At 48.1% G+C, this 14,770-nt stretch overlaps 1 protein-coding gene across 2 annotated transcripts in view; it reads right to left on the bottom strand.

Annotated features, from left to right (window-relative positions):
- The window catches only part of mapk14b (mitogen-activated protein kinase 14b), a 31,562-nt gene that overhangs the window by 7,634 nt on the left and 9,158 nt on the right, over positions 1-14,770 (bottom strand). For both annotated transcript variants that reach the window (XM_031567814.2, XM_031567813.2), the window contains exons 2-8: positions 13,721-13,850; positions 10,920-10,978; positions 3,583-3,694; positions 3,281-3,310; positions 2,640-2,687; positions 2,070-2,184; positions 819-890 (exon numbers count right to left, since the gene is read on the bottom strand). In XM_031567814.2, the coding sequence (XP_031423674.1) occupies positions 819-890; positions 2,070-2,184; positions 2,640-2,687; positions 3,281-3,310; positions 3,583-3,694; positions 10,920-10,978; positions 13,721-13,850 (566 nt within the window). The remainder of the gene's footprint in view (positions 1-818; positions 891-2,069; positions 2,185-2,639; positions 2,688-3,280; positions 3,311-3,582; positions 3,695-10,919; positions 10,979-13,720; positions 13,851-14,770) is intronic.

Here is a 14,770-nt window from a genome sequence, read left to right as displayed (position 1 = left end):
GTGTGTCTCTCAGTGTTTACAGGAGGGGGGTGTGTGTGTGTGTGTGTGTGTGTGTGTGTGTGTGTGTGTGTCTCTCAGTGTTTACAGGAGGGGGCTATGTGTATGTGTGTGTGTGTGTGTGTCTCAGTGTTTATTGGACGGGGGTAGCACGGGCTCTCACTAACTCACTGGACTCGAAGAAAAAAAAACTTCTGCATGAAGGGTGTGTGTGTGTGTGTGTGTGTGTGTGTGTGTGTGTGCATGGCTGTGTGTCTCTGGGCGTGTGTGTATAGGTGGTCGGGGTGGGGGACAGTGTGTGTGTGTGTGTGTGTGTGTGTGTGTGTGTGTGTGTGTGTGTGTGTGTGTGTGTGTGTGTGTGTGTGTGTGTGTGTGGTCTGCTCACAAGTGCTAGGGGCAGGGCTGTGTGAGTGAAGTTCATTCTCTGAGCCACAGATGCCGTTAGCCCAGTGAGTCAGTGCCTCCAGCTGAGGCTGAGTCAGGCCCTATGGAGCTGCCCTTGAACAGGGCCTTCCTGCACTGCGTGGGTGTTGCCCCTACCACTAGAGGGCGGTAGTGAGGTAATCGGGGTCAAAGTGGGCCAGTGAGTGCGGCCCACACACCAGCTGTGACTGAGGTTACTCCTTACAGTTAACATTACTCTACTTCTCCTGCCTTGCACCTCACCCCACCCCACTTCAGCCCCCCCCCCCCCCCCCCCCCCCCCTCACCCCACCCCATCCCACCTCAACCCACACACACCCCACCCCACCTCAGACCAAGTACTTTCACTCAGACGACAACACGTAAAGCAGAGTTCAGAGTTCACAGATGAAGGATACGGTCGGTTCCAGGGAAGAGGGTTCGTCCGGTCAGCAGCTCCGCCATGATGCAACCCACTGACCAGATGTCAACTGCAACACAAAACACACACACACACACACACACATCTTAGTCTTCATCCAGACATGGTCAACTGAAGATTTCCTTCTCAATGTTATAGATCCACCTGATTCCATGAACTGAACATGCTTAACATGTGTAATATTTTGAGTGAGACTGGGGTTGAGCATTTAACTTAGTAACAGCTTTAATTTGATCCTCCAGCAATGCTTCATAGCAAACACTGTACTGATGTGAGATTACAAATTAGTTGGGTGGGCATCCAATTCGTATTTATATTAATCATTAACTAAACACTTGTATCCAAAAACACTCAATAATATTAATAGTATTTATGTTAATCATTAGTTAAACATGTCGTATGTTAAGTGGCGCACTGCCCAACTGAGTGGGACTGTAACAGGCCGTGTTTTGTCAGTCTCTAGGAAGCGGCCCAGATTGACTGTCAGGTGACCGTGACCTTTATCAGTCTGTCAGACAGACAGACAGACAGTCAGACAGACAGTCAGACAGACAGACAGACAGACAGACAGTCAGTCAGTCAGTCAGACAGACAGACAGACAGACAGTCAGTCAGGATTTTTATCCAAAACAATGTACAAACTGGATGGGCACAGGGAGAGATCAGGCCTCTGCCAAGGCCAATATAACGAAAGTGAGAAGAAAAAAAACCTGCATCCGCTCCAGAATGCGGATCTGTTCTAAAATGTAATGGGTTCTTCCGTGGTCCGTACTCCATACTCTACCCCTCCCTCTAAGTCTCATGTCAATCGGCCAGGTAGTTTTTTACCTGTCAGGTTGTAATGGGCGGTACTGTGCTCACCGGTCATGTTGTAGTGGGCGGTACTGTGCTCACCGGTCCGGTTCTAATGGTCAGGTTCTAGTGGGCGGTAGTGTGCTCACCGGTCATGTTGTACTGTGCTCACCGGTCATGTTGTACTGGTACTGTGCTCACCGGTCATGTTCTAGTGGTTGGTTCTGTGCTCACCGGTCATGTTGTACTGTGCTCACCGGTCATGTTGTACTGGTACTGTGCTCACCGGTCATGTTCTAGTGGTTGGTTCTGTGCTCACCGGTCATGTTATACTGTGCTCACCGGTCATGTTGTAGTGGGCGGTGCTGTGCTCACTGGTCCGGTTCTAGTGGTTGGTACTGTGCTCACCGGTCATGTTGTAGTGGGCGGTACTCACCGGTCATGTTGTAGTGCATCCAGTTGAGCATGATCTCCGGCGCACGGTACCACCGCGTCGCCACGTAGCCGGTCATCTCATCGTCTGTGTGTCGCGCCAGACCAAAGTCCAGAATCTACAGAGTGAAACAGGAGAGAGAGACAATACAAGAGATGGAGAGAGAGAGAAACAGGAGACAGAGAGAGATAAACAGGAGAGAGAGAGAAACAGGAGAGAGAGAGAGAGAAACAGAAGAGAGAGAGAAGACAAGAGATCGAGAGAGAGAGAAACAGGAGACAGAGAGAGAGAGAAACAGGAGAGAGAGAGAGAAACAGGAGACAGAGAGAGGAGAGAAACAGGAGATAGAAAGAAAAACAGGAGACAGAGAGAGAAGACAAGAGATGGAGACGATAAAAAAAAACAAGAAAAAAAGAATAATTATCAATCACATTTTATTACTTCGCACACAAGAGTGGAGGAAATTAAGATGCAACACCTGCTGTTCTCCAAGAGTGTGTGTGTGTCTGTGAGTGTGTGAGTGTGTGTGAGTGTCTCTCTGATAAGGTTTATATGTACTATGTACACTCTCACCTTCAGTTCACAGTCTTCATTTACAGCCAGGTTACTTGGCTTCAGGTCCTAAAGGGACGAGAGGGGGGGTGGCGGAGAGAGAGAGAGAGAGAGAGAGAGAGAGAGAGAGAGAGAGAGAATGAGATAGAAAATGAGTATGGGAGATAGAGTGGGAGAATAACAGAGAGGGATGAAAGAGGAATGAGAGAGGGATGAGAGAGAGGGAGAGATGTTTTAGTGTTATGGTTCTCCACTTCCACTCTCGTCATTAGTGTGGGTCATAAAGTGCTCATGGTGAGTGGCGCTCTGGGCCTAAATACGGCCCCTAAAAGACCAAACCCATCCAGTTCTCTCCACACCACCCCCATAAAACTCACATACCAAGCTTATGCCCCCCCCCTAATCTACATCACTAATGCCCCCCCCCCCCCCCCATCCCACTCCACATCACAGGCCACTGAGCAGAGAGCCTAGAGAGTAGCCAGCCACACTCATGTGTTTATACACAGGCACTTTCAGGCACGCTGTGCTAAGCTGAGGGATCGGGCCTTATATGGGCCGAATCTGGGACGGATGTGGCCCACATCTGTCTGTCCCCTGGTGCAGGGCTGGTACCTGGCCATAGGCCTCAGTCAACAGGCTTAACAACGTGCATCACTTACTCTGTGGATGATGTCTGCTGAGTGGATGTACTGTAGGCAGAGAGAGAGAGAGAGAGAGAGAGAGAGAGAGAGAGAGAGAGAGAGAGAGAGAGAGAGAGAGAGAGAGAGAGAGAGAGAGAGAGAGAGAGGGGGAGAGAGAGAGAGAGAGAGAGAGAAACAAGCGTGTTACAAAATGAAAAGCTGTGGATCGATATTACAGCCATTACTAAAGCTCTCATCATAACCAAACGAAACTGCTTCTGCTGCCCCCTCAGTGTCTCCGGGGAGACATCTCCATCCCATAATAAGCCTGTGACGCTAACCTTTAACCCCCGGAGGATCTGGTAGATGAGGAACTGCACGTGGTCGTCCGTCAGCTTCTGGCACTTGACGATGTTGTTGAGGTCTGCGCCCATCAGGTGAGTCACCAGGTACCTGCCGTGGCCACAGTCGTCACAGCAACATCAGCATCAACAACACCATCAGCATCAACAACACCATCAACATCAACAAAACCATCAGTATCAACAACACCATCAACATCAACAACACCATCAGTATCAACAACACCATCAACATCAACAACACCATCAACATCAACAACACCATCAACATCAACAACACCATCAACATCAACAACACCATCAACATCAACAACGCCATCAACATCAACAACGCCATCAACATCAACAACTCCATCAACATCAATACCACCACAGCACATTCGATCACACCTTGGTAACACATGAATGAGGAACTTGCAGAGCCTGAGGCGGCGCCTTAAATAGACGCAGCAGCCCTGAGTGACATCCTCCAGTACGACCCTGAGTGACATCCTCCAGTACGACCCTGAGTGACATCCTCCAGTACGAACCTGGGCCTGCAAGCTCCCCCTCTCCCTCAGAGCCGTCTACTTCCTGCCTGACTGGGTTCCAAACCTCTCTTTCGCGTCCCGACTGGAAAGGAACCCAACAACGCAACCATGGAATGCTCCCACACATCCCCATCCTGGGCTCCCTTCAGGGGTGGAGCCAGCTCGTGTGACTGACAGCCTGGGCAGCCTATTGTGTGGTGGGCCCCACCCATGAGCAGAGGAATGTGCCGGGCAGGGGCCCAGGGGGAGAGAGCACAGGGCTGCCTGGTGAAGGCTGCTCCTGCCCCTGTTCCTGCCCCTGCTCCTGCTCCTGCTCCTGTTCCTGCTCCTGCTCCTGCTCCTGCTCCTGCTCCTGCTCCTGCCCCCGCTTCAGCTACTGCCCTCCTGCCCTCCTGCTACTGCCCCCCCTGCTCCTGCCCCTGCTCCTGCCAGGAAGACATCTGGCCTCCTGGCCTGAATACAGCCCACTGCCACATCACACCTCACTACACACACATCTCAGCGAGATTGAGACACACTCTCTTTCTCACTCACACACACACACACACACGCTTTACTCAACCTCCTAAAATCAATCATTCTCCCACGCAAACACAGACACACTTACTCACACCGGAAAATCCTCACACTCACTCACATTGCCAACTCCTCCCAAAACGTGTACATGCATATGAGTATGAGTGTGTGCACATTTGTGTGTGTGTGTGAGTAGGTGAGGTATATATAGACATTATATGGATACATATTCTTAGCTGTGGTAGCTCTCAAAATAGGGACGGGGAGACAGTGGGAGAGAGGGAACAGACAGACTGAGAAAGAATTGGAGAAAAAGTGGAAAAAAGAAGAAACTGCAAAAAAGGGAAAAACAGAAAGGAAGGTAGGAATAAAGGGAGCAATTGAAGGAGAGAAAATAGAGGGTGACTGGGGAGCTGGAAACAAGAGCGTGAGAAGGGAAACGGAAAGAGGGGAGAGAGAGAGAGAGAGAGAGTGTAAGAGAGGGAGAGAGAGGGAGAGTGTAAGAGAGAGGGAGAGAGAGAGGGAGCAATGGGAAGAGAGGGAGAGAGAGGGAGAGTGTAAGAGAGAGAGAGAGAGAGAGAGAGAGAGAGAGAGAGAGGGAGGGAGAGTGTAAGAGAGAGCGAGAGAGAGAGAGATATATGAACAGGAGAGAGAGAAAATAAAATGAGTAGAGAGGGAAGTGAGATGGAGAGAGGGAAGTGAAAACGAAACAAGAAAAGTTGCTGTGTCTTTGGCCAACACTACATCTAAAACAAAACTGTATGTGTGTGTGTGTGTGTGTGTGTGTGTGTGTGTGTGTTCCAAACTCTTATTTCCATGCCCAGGGAGCTACTCCACAGAGGAGACCAATGCAGCTTAACCACATGACAGAGGACCTCTCTCTCCCCCTCCCTCCCTTTCCCCCTCAGACCTCCAGTCTCTCTCTCTCTCTCTCTCTCTCTCTCTCTCTCTCTCTGAGAATGCAAAAGAAGCTTTATTGGCATGACCATAATGTTCTACAGTATTGCCAAAGCATTTGGAAAGAGAAGTGGAAACAATAAAATCAAATAAAAATAATAAATCATCATCATCAAGGAAATAGGATATTAACAACAACAAACATGAACATCATGAACATGAACATGTCCCTGTCCCTCCATTTGTGTGTGTGTGTGTGTGTGTGTGTGTGTGTGTGTGTGTGTGTGTGTGTGTGTGTGTGTGTGTGTGTGTGTGTGTGTGTGTGTGTTGTCCCTCCATTTATGGCAGGAAGTCACATATTGTTCAGCGAGGACGAGTAATTCCTCATTTTCTCGACTGAGGTATGAAAGCGTCTCCTCACTGCTCACTAGCAGGAACTCAAGGAGGACCTCTTTTTAAAATAGTTTGTCCTAATGTCCTCGTATTTTGTGCACTGTGTCAGGAAGTGCAGCTCTGCTTCCACTGCGAACAAGGAACAGTAGAGACAGTCTTTTTTCCTTGGGCAGCCAGGATTGACTGTGCCTACCCCCTTCTATGGCCACACACACACAGCCAGGTTTGTCTGTGCCTACCCCCCTCTATGGCCAGGCTGTGTTCATGGAGTCTGTACTTTGTCAACGTGGATCTCAGATTTTTGTCTGGGATTAGGGTCAAACAGGGAGCTAAAGTATCATTTCTGTTTATTTAACAAGGTGTTTGTGTTTTCTAATGGGTTTTGTAATTTTGCTTAGTTGTTTTTGCAATTTGATTTATCCTAATTTCAGTTGCCTTTCTGTCCTGGTCCTGAGGTGTTAGTATGTGTGTGTGTGTGTGTGTGTGGATCTGGAGAGCTCAGGCTCAGGACCAGCTGATTGTGGGGGCTCAAGTCTTGGTATTGCAGGGCTTTATAATGATAGGAGTGGGGGTTGCTGCTTTTAAGTTCTTTCAGAATTTGATTGCCCTTATCTGTATTTTTTTAATCAATGAATATTGGCCTTATTCTGCCCTGCATCAATGTTTATGGTACATCTGTGTTTCTTGTTAAATGCTTTTGCAGAACTCTGCATTCAAAGTCTCAACTGGATGTTTTTCCCATTTGTTGAATTCTTGGTTTGTAAGAGGACCCCACACCTCACTGCCATAAAGGGACCCCACACCTCACTGCCATTAAGGCCAATTGGCTCGATTACTGATTCGAAAATTTGGAGCCAGATTCGGATAGGAGTTTCAATAGAAATTTGTCGTTTTATGGCATAGAAAGCCCTGCATGCTCTTTGTCTCAAATAATTCATTGCAGGATTAAACTTTCCGTTTGAGTCGATTTTTACGCCTATGTATCTGTAGTTATTTGTGTGTTCAATTGAGTTTGTTCATATTGTAAAATTGTGTTTTTGCACCAGAGATCTGGATCTTTTTTCAAATATAATTATTTCAGTTTTGTTTAGGTTTACTGCCAGGGCCTCCCTCTCCCTCTCTCTCCCTCTTCCACTCTCTCCCTGTCTCCCTCTCCCTCTCCCTCTCTCTCCCTCCCCCTCCCCCTCACGCTCTCCCTCCCTCTCCCTCTCTCTCCCTCTCTCTCCCTCTCCCTCTCCCTCTCTCTCCCTCCCCCTCACGCTCTCCCTCCCTCTCTCTCCCTCTCCCTCTCCCTCTCTGGTGGTGACCTTAAAGAGCCTGACCCAGTGGCCAGTGTGTCCCTAACAGAGGCATCCTGTCTCCGCTGCACTATGACAGATGAGAAGATCAGAGAGCACAACTGAATAATACACTTCTACTCTGTATCTGGTGGATCAGCTCTCAGGTTGGAAACCGCCTGTGTGTGTGTGTGTGTGTGCGTGCGTGTGTGCGTGAGTGATTTCCCTTCTAATGTACACTGTGTATACGTGTACCCAACCCAAAAGCATTGGCAATACTGTAGAACGTAGACAGAGTGTGTGTGTACATGTGAGACTGAGTGTGTGTGCACATGTGAGTGAGAGTGAGTGTGTGCGCACATGTGAGACTGAGTGTGTGTGCACATGTGAGTGTGTGTGCACATGTGAGTGAGAGTGAGTGTGTGTGCACATGTGAGACTGAGTGTGTGTGCACATGTGAGTGTGTGTGTGTGTGTGCACATGTGAGTGTGTGTGTGTGTGCACATGTGAGTGAGAGTGTGTGTGCACATGTGAGTGAGAGTGTGTGTGCACATGTGAGTGAGAGTGAGTGTGTGTGCACATCTGAGTGAGAGTGAGTGTGTGTGCACATGTGAGTGAGAGTGAGTGTGTGTGCACATGTGAGTGAGAGTGAGTGTGTGTGCACATGTGAGAGTGAGTGTGTGTGTGTGTGTGCACATGTAAATGAGAGTGATGTTCTTGTCAGGGGCTTTCTGCTGCTCTGTGCATTGCTGAAATTCTGTGTAGATTCGGGAGAGGTACGAGGAGGACGGCTGTTTTGTTGCCATGGAGACAGTGTGTGTAGCACTGCGGCCGCCCCTGGTCGACCGCTGAAGTCAGCTCAGGACACACACACACACACACACACACACACACACACACACACACACACACACACACACACACGAAAGAACACCTGCAATCCGGCCCACAGCTGTATAATTCAGCTTTCAAACATCAATAACTCTATTGATTACATTTTTCCCTGATCATTTCCTGCTGAGACTACAGGAGAGCAACAGTCTTAAGAACAGGCAACAGACACACCAGGCACCTGACACTGCAGGAGAAAAGAAGGGAGAGCAGAAGAGAGAGAGAGAGAGAGAGATGGAAACAAGAGAGATGAAGAGACAGCAGAGAGAGAGAAAGATAAAGAGAGAGAGAGATGTTGGGCCCTATTTTGACAGCGAAAGTGGCTGTCAGGAATGGCCTATTCCGCCCGGGGCGTGTTGTCTTAAACTCTGGCACTAAATTAAACTTTTCGCCGAGGCGTGGATTTTGGTTATAGACGTGACAAAATATTCTTCTGTGACAGGGAACATTGGAATGAGCCAATCACTGCCAAAAGATCCCGCTCCCTTTATTGGAAGAGTGGAGCATACGCCTGACACAGTTCTGTATTAGCAAAGAAGCAGGAGCACACCTGTGTTATGGGTTAATGCAATTAATATATCTCAATATCTCTTTTAATCCTTTCTAAAAAGAATCAAATGTTTGTTTTAAGCGGTTAAACCCCTTGAAAGGCTTGAGCGTCTGGGAAAAGGTAGTCTAATTCGTCCGATTTGAATGAAATGCTCAGTCAGCAGAAAACAAATGTCAGCCATGATGTAGACACACAATAATGACATTTCTTGTTATTTCTATTCACACACTGTGGTCTAATTGGACTAAGGCAGAAGAAGAAATGCCAAGCCAACCCAGTGTTTTTTCCCAAACAATATCTATTTTCATAGAGGAAGAGAGAGAGATACTCAACATAAACATGGAGACCTTGCAACCTCCTGTATCGTATGCATCCCACATTCATGTAGGCTACTAGTCACTGCTGCTCTTGTGTTCTACGCATCACTTCCTCTCCCTGTCTATGAGATATCCCTCATTGGATGGGTGCATCACACACCAGAAGGCCTACAGTTAGTTCCCAGAAGAATTATAAATAGTAAGTATAAATAAATAAAGTAAAAATCCATGCAAATGATACAATTTTAATCTAATTAACGTTGAATAGACACCTTATATATAACCCTTACACAAACCTAATATGCTGTTGCAGTAAAAATCAGGTCAGTCTTTCGCATGCATCCAGAAACTTTTATTTCCATAGCAAATTGAGTGGACCGCTCCAGAACCCGTGGCAATATTGCCATCTTTCTAAGAAGAAGATCTTCATAAGTCTGACGCATTCAGCTTAAAGGGGCTGCTTGGCAATGCTACTGGTTGGCTTTAACCAAACCTTTCACAGATTAACTTGGGCCTGGCTCTGCCACACCTTTACCGCTCGCTCTGCTAACTTAGTGCCTTTGACCACACCTTTACAGCTCGCTCTGCAACATTGTCCTTGTTTGTGCCACAGTGCGCTGCCGTTTCTGCCAGCCATTTTCACTGTCAAACCAGAGCCCTTTGACTTTTAAAACCCTTCAATTAAAAACACCATTTGAAAACCATTAAATTACTACTGAAAATAATCAGTCAGAGATGAACAGGTAGTAAAGAGAAGAGAGAGAGGGAGGAAGGAGGAGAGGAAAAGAAATAGAAAGAGACCTGCGATTGAAGCAGAGGCGGTCAGACCTGTAGTTAGTCAGGCTGGCTGACTTTCAAAAGGCTATCGCTATCGCCTGTTGCTTGTTGGCACAGTCTCCTCTGCCATGCCCACAGCCCACCAGCCTGCCCATGACTCATACTACCGCTACTAAAACCAAAAGAGCAAACTCCTCTTCCTGCACAGCAAGCTTTCTTGCTTTCATGCTTTCTCCATGAGGAAGACAACGTGCTAGTTAGCGTTAATTAGCTTTAGCCACAACATGTGACCTCTGCCCCCTGCACTTCTCTCACACCCTAACACACTTCACTCACACCCTAACACTCCGCACTCACACCCTAACACACTTCACTCACACCCTAACACACTTCACTCACACCCTAACACTCCGCACTCACACCCTAACACACTTCACTCACACCCTAACACATTTCACTCACACTCTAACACTCCGCACTCATACCCTAACACACTTCACTCACACCCTAACACACTCCGCACTCACACCCTAACACTCCGCACTCACACCCTAACACACTTCACTCATACCCTAACACACTTCACTCACACCCTAACACACTTCACTCACACCCTAACACACTTCACTCACACCCTAACACACTCCGCACTCACACCCTAACACACTCCGCACTCACACCCTAACACACTTCACTCACACCCTAACACACTTCACTCACACTCTAACACTCCGCACTCCCAGAGAACAGAGATAGATAATGTTGACCAACACACAGAGGCTCTACCCCTTAATTTGAGAACTAACTAGCTAGCTTTACACGCTACATACAGCCTCTGTCCAAAACCATCTTCGAATCCTACACATAGAGCTTGCTAGTTTTAGTCAGTGCAGCGGTGGCCAGCAGGTACAGTGCTGGGCAGTGAGTAAACCTCACTCCCCAACACCTTAAGTGAGACAAACAGTAGCACCCATGGGTTTTAGCCTCCCATGCCCGAGGTTGCAGGTTCGAGTCTGGTGCGTGACTGTGCTCGTTCACACAACGCAGGTTACACCAGCACACACGGTGTCTCTGCTCTGCACCGAACACAAAGCTACGCAGCATTAGCGTATTGGTTGTTGCAGAGATCACATGGGTTTGACGGCGTGCGGAAAACAGGTTTACTCACACGTCGCTAAACTCCTCCAGAGTGACATGCGGAGAGAACACATCCAGGAGGCCGATCACCTGAAACACACACACATACAGAGGTCAGGGGTCAGAGTTCAATGAGCAACAAATATCATAATGGCCCTTACAAAACACCAATATTGTACTAGCACTCACAAACACAACAAGTATATCCAATAATAATGCAATACAATAATTACAGCTTCATTGTCTCATTCGTTTGAGGCCCATAAGGTAAAGTTAACTAGTGTCACAGATGAAGCATGATTTTATTTTTTCCCTCAGTTGAGTGCAATGTCCACAATAATGTCCACAACATTAAACACAAACCACTACCTCCAGTAAGGTGTGACACACACACACACACACACACACACACACACACACTAAACACAGACCACTACCTCCAGTAAGGTGTGAGATGATCCTTTAAAAAGGTATGAAACAAACATATACACATGCATACATTCTCATGCCTACATTTCTTTCAGTTAAAACATCCCTCTGAAATAAAACTGTAAAACAACTGTAAAGTGTGAACAATGTTGAATGTGTAGACTATAGATGGTGCAGACACAAGCACTATCTCTCCAGGCTTTCTGTCTGTCTTTGAAGATAGTTGACGTTAAATGTTGAAATAAAGTGACAGGTGACTAAATGAACAGACCGTCCAGCGAGTAGCGCTCCTCCGTCCCCGTTATGGCCCTGATCCGCTCCCTGATCCGGCCCCGTTATGGCCCTGATCCGTCCCCGTTATGGCCCTGATCTGGCCCTGATCTGGCCCAGTTATGACTCTGATCCGCCCCCTGATCCGTCCCCGTTATGGCCCTGATCCGTCCCCGTTATGGCCCTGATCCGCCCCCGTTATGGCCCTGATCCGTCCCCGTTATGGCCCTGATCCATCCCCTTTAAGGCCCTGATCTGGCCCAGTTATGGCCCTGGTTTGGCACGGATCCACGACAGGTGGGGGCTTGGATCTTTTTCAACAGTTGACTATCCGTCAGAGTCAGTGTGAGCAAGCGGACAAACATGTTTACTCCAAGTTATTACTAAATCCTTCACACACACACACACACACACACACACACACACACACACACACACACACACACACACACACACACACACAGACACACACACACACACACACAGACACAAACACACAGAGGGGAAATCCCGTGCTGGTAAAACATCAATCTCCAACCCTCAGCAGTGACCACAGAGCAGCGCAGCACAGCACCCAACCACGCTGGTGAACACATACACACACAACACACACACACACACACACACACAGAAAGTCCCACTGAGATTATACCTGCCACTGGGACGGTTAGGGAAAGTCACAGTAGCACTCTCATCAACAGACTTCAGCACACAACGGCATCAACAGACAGAGGGTTCTGTGTGTGTGTGTGTGTGTGTGTGTGTGTGTGTGTGTGTGTGTGTCTGTGTGTGTGTGTGTGTGTGTCTGTGTGTGTGTGTGTGTGTGTGTGTGTGTGTGTCTGTGTGTGTGTGCAGGATGTTATAGGAGTGAAAGTTGCATTCATGCCCGTCACGCCCTGGAGGGATAGAGTGGGTGGCACAGACACCCCCTGCTGGCACACAACCAAACAGGGGGCACAGGCTCATGTGATTGGCTGGCTCAGGGGTACAGGCTGCTGTGATTGGCTGGCTCCTGACAAAAACGAGGAAGCAGAGGCAAAGAGAGGGGCCAGAGGGAGGGAAGTAACCTGACAACAGCAGGCGAATGAGTCCTGTTTTTCTTTTCTCTCTCTCACACACACACACACACACACACACACACACACACACACACACACACACACACACACACACCACATTCACATAGAGACAAACACACACCACAGACTTATACAGACATAAATACACACAAACACCAAAACACAGACACACGCTCTAACACGTTCAGCTTTCCTTTCCAACACTGACTTCTGCATCAACCCACGCCTTGTTGTTTAGATGGTGCTGTTGAGTCTGTCAGCGAACGCCACTCTGCAGACCGCCTCAGCGCTCGGGCAGAACGAGTAAAGAGGCCAACGGGAGTCTTTTGTGAATCCCCGCCGTTTTCATAGGAAGAGTGTTGCATAACCCAGCGAGTGTGTTGCGGAGTGACTCTGCATCAGAAGCCCACTCCTACACACACACACTGCAGCACACAGATAAATCAACGGACGCTTTTCCAGCGTGCCGATACTCCGAATCACCCTTCACGCCTTTTCTCATGGGTTGTTAGAGGTCAAATCACCCCTCACAGCTTTTCTCATGAGTTGTTAGAGGTGTTTTCATGTGTGGTTGCCAAGGAAACGAGCTCACAAGGAGACAAAGACTTCTCCAAGAGCTCCAGTGTGAGACAGAGTGGCTCTGCGACACGCTGAACTTTGCATATAACTACTCTACACTGATATGACGAGCTATTTGACATTATAGGCGCCTGGGAATGCAGCCTAACCAGTTCTCACATGTTCCGCTAGACACAGCTCTGTAACTGCAGCGGATCAGTCCACAGCACCGGCTGGTCTCGCCTATGCATTGTCTATAAACGGCACGGTCATTGGGAGTTGGTGGTTCCTGACACCCTGATTTTAACACGTGTGTACCTGCTCAGGCAATAGTGTGTGTGTGTGGGGAGGGGGTACTCACATTTAAAGAAGTGTGTACCTACTCAGGCAATGGTGTGTGTGGGGTACTTACGTTTAAACAAGTGTGTACCTACTTGGGCAGCGGGGTGTGTGTGTGTGTGTGTGTATGGGGGGGGGGGGGGGGGGGGGTACTTACGTTTTCGTGCTTCATGTGTTTGAGAAGCCGCAGCTCCCGGTACGTCCTCTTGGCATGGATGATCGACTGGAAGGGCCTGGACAACTTCTTCACTGCAATCTTCAGGCCTGTCTTCACGTCATAAGCGGAGCTGTGGAGTGCACACACACACACACACACACACACACACACACACACAAACAGATTAACACACTAATGGATACAGGTTTTCCAACAACTGCTTCAAGACTGAGCTAATAGACTTTTTATGAGGTTTTAATAAACACCATTTGTATGTACTGAGTTTACTACTTTTTTTTTTCTCTAAGCGATAACAATAAACAAATCAACAATACCAACAACAACAAGAGCCTTATTGACCATAAAACACAAACCAGTGAGAGGCTTTTCAGTTCTTCGGACTGGTGCATCTAAAACAGCCGTGTCTGAACCAAACATGCTCCATTTTCATCTGTTTAGTATGGGCTTAGAGACATGCTAACATTATCATAAATAAAACAATAAATGCCCGACATCTACGTCTATCGTTGTGTTAAAATAATCAAGGAGTTACAGAACTGAAGAGTGCATAAAACAATGTCAAGGGCATGAATTAGCAAGAGAGATTGCAGAGACTATTTTCAAACCCAACTCCAGCTGATCAAAACCCTGATCAACACCCTGGAGTTGAAAGTGTGACTCAGCTGGCACCAAATGTTAACTTCCTGTTTCCTGCTTCCTGCTCTTGCCAGTGTGCCCTTTGATCCACATTTGAAATTACTTTGGCCTAAAAAAAGAAAGCAGACAATACTCTACATTCCAAGGAGTTCCCAGAGCGTGCCTTGGAAGATCACACGGGATGCCCAGCAGCGGACGGGACCACAGGGGATGTTGCCCCTGCAGGCCCACATGTTCACCCCGTGTGCACACCAATACCACTACCCTGTTTCCCAGGGCATTGCGGACGTGTCAGACGCTGCGATACGCACATAACTGTGCGCTTGCCAACTGCAGAGGCCCAAACCATAACGGCGCTGACGCAACCCTTGGGTGTGTGTGTGTGTGTGTGAG

Source organism: Clupea harengus, chromosome 5 (genome assembly GCF_900700415.2).
Source record: "Clupea harengus chromosome 5, Ch_v2.0.2, whole genome shotgun sequence".
NCBI lineage: Eukaryota > Metazoa > Chordata > Actinopteri > Clupeiformes > Clupeidae > Clupea > Clupea harengus.
The sequence above is the reverse complement of the archived record's forward strand: the minus strand, read 5'-3'. Positions and strand labels throughout refer to the sequence as shown.